Source organism: Heptranchias perlo, chromosome 18 (assembly GCF_035084215.1).
Source record: "Heptranchias perlo isolate sHepPer1 chromosome 18, sHepPer1.hap1, whole genome shotgun sequence".
Classification (NCBI taxonomy): Eukaryota; Metazoa; Chordata; class Chondrichthyes; order Hexanchiformes; family Hexanchidae; genus Heptranchias; species Heptranchias perlo.
This window is the reverse complement of record NC_090342.1, coordinates 30,894,740-30,903,039: the sequence shown is the minus strand read 5'-3', so window position 1 is coordinate 30,903,039 and position 8,300 is coordinate 30,894,740. Positions and strand designations below refer to the sequence as shown.

Here is an 8,300-nt window from a genome sequence, read left to right as displayed (position 1 = left end):
TCTTCATGTGTGACTCCACTCTTTGAAAGTCAACAAACATTGCGACCACATGGCTATCACAGCCAAATCCAATCCTATTCTCACGTACATTGTACATTCCAGAAGAGATGACTGGAGAGCAATCAGAAGGAACATCAAGGTCAACTGTCGCAGCCTCACCACAACATCAACTGAGATCTGGGAACCAAGGATCTTCCCATTTTTTATTGCTTAGTACCACACCTCACAGGCCAGTCACCCCATGCCATTCAAGAAGTCCTATTTGCTTAAGTCTCTGTGGAAAGATTTAATCAAGTAACCATTTAAATATGATGCCTGCAATCAAAAGACAAGCACCTAGAATTTCCGTGGCCGATCTTCCATCAATTTTCTGCCAAAGTTACAGCAATCAGAAGAACCCCCGTGGAAATTCTACCAAGGTAGTGGCAGTACAGGATTATGAGAAAATACAAAGGCTTTCACACACAGACAATCCACCAAAATATTTATTGTAGTTCTCAAAATAATTTTTGGTTAATTTTACTTACACAAAAGAAAGAAAATATTAAGACAATGTTTTATTAAATGCAACTTTACAATGTCACTGTACCAGTTTTTAAAAAGTTCATTGAAATATTCAGTACATTATGCAAAATACAAAAAGTTGTGAAAAACCAGCTATATGGCTTTTTAGTTAGTGAAGTGCCAAAGATTACGAAGGCACCCAAATGGCCTCGAGACTCGTTTCCAGGAAGCGGACGAGATCCAGACAGTAAGAGGCATCTCGCCCAGCGAAGCTATCAGTGGCCCTCGAGTGAGTGTGGAAAGGCAGCAATCGGTTATCAGGGGAAAATCAGTAGCTGGGTGTGGGGATCGGTAGCTGGGGGGGCAATAGGTGGCCGTTGGGGGGGTGGGGGTAATCAGTAGCTTGGTGGCTGGGATTGTGATAGATGGCCGTGGGAGGGGAAATAAGGCACTGCATGCCAATTTTTTGGCCTTTACCAATTTGGCAGGCAGCACACTTCCAGCTCATAATGAGCGTGAGCTTCCTGCCAGCCATATTGGAGGCTTAGGAGGCTGATTAGCACCCGAAAAAAAGGGCATGGCACAGCCAGATTTCTAGGCCACTGTTTTCTGGGTTCCAAACAGTATACTTTATTTACAGCAAAGCAAAACGTCACAATTCAACATCAAAACAATGTTGCATCGGTCAAGTAGAAATGGAAAAATAGAGTTATTTGGGACCAGCTGTTTGGCTCCCCAATCAAAACTTTATTTTTGGAAAAGGTAAACTAAGAAAGCGGTTCAGGGATGGCACTGCTATCTCATGCAGTCCTGCATGGCACAGCCTCAGTGCCATCAATACAAATCAGTTCATCAAAGCACAATTAAACGTTTTTCAGTTTTAAACTAACATGCCATATGCTGATCCATACTGCAGTTGGACACAATGTTCATGTGCCAGACTTGCATAATCATTTTACCACGTGCTCATGTTAATTAGCAAGCAATAACATTTCACCTTGTCAACAGTCCTATTACCATATCGATGAATACTCAAAAAAAAAATCTGTCCATTTGAGCAATGTTTCATTACTTCTATTACACAGCTCCTTTTTCAGTAGTCATTTAATCAGGCTCCTCACACTCAGATGAATGAATAACTCTCTATCCTGCTGGGATGAATAGATACCCATGCAGATGGCAGAGATTCTGCTTGAATACAAATGATGAAGAAGCTGAACCTATGCTCTGTCATGTACATGCCCTTCTACAAATATTTATGTAGTAAATGAAAGGATATAGACTTCTTTTATTTGACAACTATATTACGTTTAACATGTCATGCCCAGTTAGTATTTGACCCATATTTAAAATCAAATGCATTTACAGAGCTCCGTACCAGCTCAGTTAAAATTAATGATAAACTTTGCATATAATTATTTGTTCACCAATATAATATTACTTTCATAAAGCACAAGCTTTCAATCTACAAAAAGCCTTTTGTGGACATTATTGAATGAGGTGCCAGTGTACATTTGTGTAGAAGATAAACATGGGCCAGGTTACATTTCACTGGGTTCAGTAATTCTCAGTGTACATTCCTTTCAATAATGTTACAGTCACTAAAAAATAAATGAAATCCAAACAATGTCTCCCTTTTCACAAGCCATACATAAAAAATTAAGCTAACATCAAGGCACAGTATAAGAACGGATTACCAAACCAGTCTCCATTTGCCTTTATAAACATGACAAACTCTTTGCATCTGAAATGGCTGCACCTCAGCAAAACCCATCTCATGGATATGTCTCATACTAATGCTGCTGTAGATGCTTGCTAGTATGAACAGATAGCTAGAGCCGGCACCTAGTCCCTTGCCCTTCATCTCCGGCCTTCTCCCTCCCCGTATTACTACTGCCTATCCCTGGCACAACTTGTTGTGATAAACTTGATAATCAAAAATCTAAGTTTTGTTTCCTTCCTATTTTAATACATAAATGTCTATAGTCAGAAATTGGCACCAAATTTGTTTTTATAGCTGGGAGTGGGGGCTGCCAACAGTTTCTCAAGTTTACAATTATAAATTCAACACCGTACATTTCTACTTCTATGTGCTCTCCATGTACAAAAAAGTGCTTTGCAGAGTGAAGATTAAAGTGGGTACTGAGCAAGAGAGAAAAAAAGGAAATAACAGAAAGGTGTTAGGGGTTGTAGCCAAAAGCACAGTTGAGGAGAAGGGTTTTCAGAATGCTTTATTGAGTAGAATGGGCCTACATTCTCTGGACTTTAGAAGAATGAGGGATATCTCATTGAAACATATAAAATTCTTAGAGGGAGTGACAGGGTAGATGCTGAGATGTTGTTTCCCCGGCTGGAGAGTCTAGAACTAGGGGTCATAGTCTCAAGATAAAGGGTCGGCCATTTAGGACTAAGATGAGGAAAAATTTCTTCACTCAGAGAGTTGTGAATCGTTGGAATTCTCTATCCAAGAGGGCTGTGGATGCTCAGTCATTGAGTATATTCAAGACTGAGATCAATGGATATTTGGACACTAAGGGAATCAAGGGATATGGAGATCAGGCGGGAAAGTGGAGTTGAGGTCGAAGATCAGCCATGATCTTACTGAATGGCGGAGCAGGCTCGAGGGGTTGTATGGCCTACTCCTGCTCCTATTTCTTATGTTCTTTCAAAAGCAGGGAAGATGCCAGCATAGCAAAGGAATTTAGAAAGGGAGTTCCAAAGTGCAGGGGCTAAGAGAATGGCTGCCAATAATGGATAAGGGAGCAGGGGAGGTGCCAGCTGGTGACAGAGATTTTGTGGGGGGCCACAAGGCTGGGAGAGAGAGATGGAGTTTGTGAGGCCATGAGGGCTTTGAAAGCATGAATAATGTTCTTAAAATCAACTTGTAATGACATGAGGGACCAATGGAGATTGGCAAGGATAGGGGTGATGGAGTGCATGACTTTATGCAAATGAGGACTCGAAACAGGGCATACTGAATCACTTTTAACTTCTGGAGGCAAGGAGACTTGTTAGGAGGGCATCTAACAAATTAAGCCTCAAGTTGATTCAGGAAAGCCTAAATTCACATACATGTACCAGGTTTTACTATATGTATACAATTTAAGAAATGCAAGTCTTTCTTTCTTGTGTAACCACATCAAGATTGCTAGATAAACCTGTTTTTCAAGCATCTAAGTGTCTGACAGTGCAGACTGGGTAAAAATGGTCACTATCTCTCGATTAGCAAAATAACTCCTTAAGCACTGAGGGGTAAGCATGATGGTCTCTTGTCTTCTCACAGCTCATCCCTGTCAAACATATTAAGAACTTCATCCAAAAATTCATCCCACTTTTTCAGCCAGAGACTGATGGTTTCAACCTTCATCTGGACAGACATAGCACTGTACCTAGGAAAACCAAAAGAAAAGGCAGTAAATATCCTTTCAGGTCATCAAAATAAATGTTAGTCAAAAGAAGCAAACTTGCATATGTGAAAATGAGCAAACTATCTGATTTGTTTTTTATGGGGCACTAGAAGGACCTTAAAATCATAGAAACAGCAGCACAGGAAGAGGCCACACGGCCTATCACACCTGTTGGTGCTAGCTCTTCAGCTGGAACTGTCCACTCTAATTCTATTTCCTTTTCCAGTATCCTTTTAAATTCTTCCTTTTCAATTAAATATTCAATTCTCTTTTAAACGATGTTACAGTATCATCTCAGCAGGCACTTATGATAAAGCATAACACGTTCTAATAACTCTCCATGTGAAAAAAAATTCTTCTGGCATCCCCTTTGTATGATTCTATGACAGGTTATGTCAGCAATAAACAAACTGGCATGGAAGTGGTGACAAATTATGGGCCAGCTATGTTCTTCTGGTGATGTACTCCAGAATTTTGACCCAGTGAGAATGAAGGAATGGCAGTACATGTCTAAGTGAGGATGGTGTTTAACCTGGCAGTGAAGGTGTTCCCACAACTATGCTGTACTTGTCCTTCTTAGTGGTAGAGGTTAATAATGGAATCTCCAATGCAATCTACTGCTGACAATGTGAACAGAGCTTTCTTTTTCCAAAAATAAATAAAATATATTTACTTGATTGAGCTCAAAGCTAACTGCTTCAGTGTAGTCAGCTCAGCTTTTGAACCTCCTATTCCCATGAAAGCCTCATAGAAGTCATACGATAAACCACGAGCCCCAAAAATAGCTGGATCATCAGAACTAATGACCATGGGGTGACCTTCTGCCATTAAATTCGCAGCTGGGTGATTTCGTAGATCAGTCACCAGCATAAGCACCTACAATAAAGAAACCAGAGGAAAATATTAGCATTACAGTAAGTTAAGTCCTTATGATAGGTTTATCAGTAGGTGGTATTGTGTACTTTTGGATTATTAACTATTGAATTAGTCTAAAAGCACTTTGTTCTTGGGAGGAAGGAACATCACTTGCATTAGGTTGTACTATATTCAAATTTACACACTGTACCCTTAGAAATATATGGACTACAGGATTTAAGCAAAGTTCACAGACTGCTTGGGTAATGTATTGAAAAATTATTAAGCGGTGAAACTTGGAATTATTAAGATGAAACTTGGAACTTTATAAAGGAATATTCTAAAGGCAAATGCTGAATGAGTGATTCTACTGCTAAAACAGCTGCCTCTACCCCACCCCCATTCCTAACCAGGACACAGTAAAAGCTAGTTGCATACATACAATAATCAACAAGATTTCCACCGTTTGCTATTTATAGCAAGATTATAAGCACATTCACTGTAAACAGTAAACAGCAGAGATCTTCCTCTTATATTTCTTTACATTTCTTTGTTTTTCTGTACCTAGCAGTGCCCTAACTGAGATCATCTAATTCAGCACTGACTGGGAAATGAAACTGGGAACTTGCTGGTGGGTACGGCCCAGTACCACATCAGGCAATGCGTTTACCCACTGAGCCATTAAGGGAGCTGCCCCTAATGGCCCAGAATTTGGTGTAACAGGGCAACGAACAGCGGCCGCCATTAGGTAGATTTGCACTTGCCCATTTAATCTCGATGATATTTTGCACCGCAAATTGCTGGAAGTGCGAGGTGATAACGTCGCAATGAGGTAAACCGGGCATCTGAGATCTGTGTGAACAGGGTAAGCAACTGTGTATCTCCTTAACCAATCAGATTGAAGGATTGTGAAATTAACAGCACAAGGACTGAGAAGGAAGTATAAGTTGGAATGGTGAATTCAATGTCAAATCAGGTACAGAAAGAGAAAGAGAGAGGGAAAGAAAGATTGGATTAAGAGAAAGAGAAAAATAAGAGACAGAAAAGTAAAAAAAAGTTAATTAAACTTTTTTTTAAAAATCCAACAATTAAAACTTGAAAGAAAGGGACACTCCACTTGTAATTGTTAATTTTCAGTGCCAGAGAGGTTGACTGGCAGTAATTAACACTTAGCGCGTCATTAAAAGGGTACTTAGACTGAAATGGAGCAGACTTAACTTTCGGTGGTATTTGCGCATAAATAACGGTGAGCGCCATTAGCCTCACTGTTATTTTGACAGCAAATTCTGGGCCATCTAACTAATAAAACTTGATTTGGTTAGGATAGCTTCACTTACACAGTAATTTCAACTCAACAAAAATTTAATTAATGGATAGCATTTTTAGGGCTTCACTAAGCTAAATGAATTCCCCCTCTCCCCACCTCAAAGTGTATTCATTTAGAAAAAGCATTTACACACAGCCTGTTTAATTTGCATGTTATCTACCTGTGTACTTTGATCTGAACAGTAGATTTCTGTCCATGAACATTACAAATATATTTTTTGTAAGGGAATTTTTGTGGGGGGGATGAGGGTAGTGTAAACAAGTTAAAAATATTGAACAAATTTACAAAATTTGCACATTTTATCAGGGCAAAAATCATTAAGCGGTTGCACTTTTTATTTACTCTTTTTCCTGTTCCTTTAGTCTATAATCCATCTCTTTTTTGCTGTTTGTCTTTTCTTTCTATTTCTGACCTTTAACCATTCTTTCCGTGACTCTTTACCTTTGCTTCCTTTATTCCCCCCCCCCTTTATTATTTTCACTTTACGTTCTTTAAATGTTTCATCTCTGCTTTCACTCTCTGTTCACTCATTTGTTAAATTTCAAGCTCCTCTTTTAATTCTTCTTTCCTCATTCAGTCCCCCAGTCTCCCTTTTAAATCATGGAAACAACTGTACTCCCATTTTGCACTGTTACTTCTCCCACCAAAATGGAACATTCATATCCAAGTCAAGAAACTTATACAGGAAGAGCTATTGGCTCCTCAGTGTTTTATTTCTGTGAGAATTGTTTCATACAGATGCCATTTGTGCAGAGAAAATTGGCTACATTTTTGTTGTTCCAATGCCTTTGAAATTGTCAGATATGTTTTTCCTTTTAGGACCTGCGGTCTTTTCAAATTGTCTCTGTTTTCTTGTAGCTGTTGATTCAGGTTGTGGTACAGCACCACATGTGCCAGCAATCCTCCCGTTCCTTTCTCAAGGACTTTACATGTGCGAACCAAAGCAATTGAGTATTAGCAGGCCATTTGGCCACAGGAGCATCACAGCAAAGTCTAATTTTTGTTCCTCACCCAGTATCCACACATATGCATTTTTGAACAGGATCCACTGGATAGTGATAAGCAGGAAGGCGAACCCTGGCTGATTTCTTCCTCCTCCCCCCCGCTATCCCCTACCCAGTGGAAATAAAACAAAAAGGGAAAGCAATGATGTAATGCTTTCAATACTATACACAGAGAAAAAAAAACTAAATTTGGTGCAGGTACTTACTCAAAAGCAAGAAAATAACAAGATAAATTACCATTTTGCATCTCAAAAGTTAACTATTTAAGCAGAGGCTACAGGTTTTCCTCTAAGGGGAAAGGTGTTGTTATACACTGTTGTTCTGCGCAATTGTTATACCAGCACCTGGTTTGAGATTGGACACACTTCCAATGGCACGTCAAACTCTCTGGAAATCTGCTTTGCCACTGGATGCTTGTTTATACTGTAGCCATGGCCTATTCGACTTGCGTTCAGCAGTAGGGCATCCAGGATGTTTTCATCTGTACTCGTACCTTCCCAGTCTGCAGGAGAAACCGCAAGAATGAAAGATTTCAAACAAAAAGATATATGCTTCTTCATTTGGATACACAGAGGTCACTGGATGAGGCAGGCTGCACATCATTCTTCTCTGAAAGATCACAGGTCTGAGTGCCAAGGCCACTTGTCATTCAAATCTGCCCATTTCGAGTGGGTGAGTTTTACTGGCTTTTGGTTTTGTTACTGGATGAAATGCCATACAGAAAAGAGGCATTCCCATTGCCAGGAGATTGGCATATAACATGCCTCCTATCACACATTCACAGAACAGCAATAGCAGTAACTGGAGAAGAATCTATTCCAGACTATCTCAACCTCCAGGCAGTGAGAAGGCCCATGATGAATAGTAACCGGCAAGGGGGCAAACTGAGTACAAACTAAAATTCAATTTAAAAAAAGGGAAAAAAGTGATAAAACATTAGCTTATTTTTTCTGCATAGCATCTGAGCCATTGGGAGGGTTAAGACGCAATTTTTTAATACTTTTTTTTTAAAGTTCTTGTTCATCTTACCAGTTTCCCCTGCATGAAAGAAGTAAGGCAGCTTAAATCCTTTTTCTGCTGGAATTAATAGCTCATTCTTGAAATACCATAATGGATGCCCAGCATCTTCTTGGCCAACCTGCAAGGGGTTGATGCATATTTATTTTCACAGTGCAATCATACTGGGGCATAATATACTTGATT

The 8,300-nt window shown here is 39.6% G+C and overlaps 1 protein-coding gene across 2 annotated transcripts in view; it reads right to left on the bottom strand.

The window, feature by feature from the left end:
* Positions 1–467: 467 nt before the first annotated feature.
* ada2a (adenosine deaminase 2a) overlaps positions 468–8,300 on the bottom strand; it is a 61,157-nt gene continuing 53,324 nt past the window's right edge. For both annotated transcript variants that reach the window (XM_067999630.1, XM_067999629.1), the window contains 4 exons: positions 8,127–8,235; positions 7,442–7,599; positions 4,585–4,787; positions 468–3,893 (listed from right to left, as the gene is read on the bottom strand). In XM_067999630.1, the coding sequence (XP_067855731.1) occupies positions 3,782–3,893; positions 4,585–4,787; positions 7,442–7,599; positions 8,127–8,235 (582 nt within the window). In that variant the 3' untranslated portion in view covers positions 468–3,781. The remainder of the gene's footprint in view (positions 3,894–4,584; positions 4,788–7,441; positions 7,600–8,126; positions 8,236–8,300) is intronic.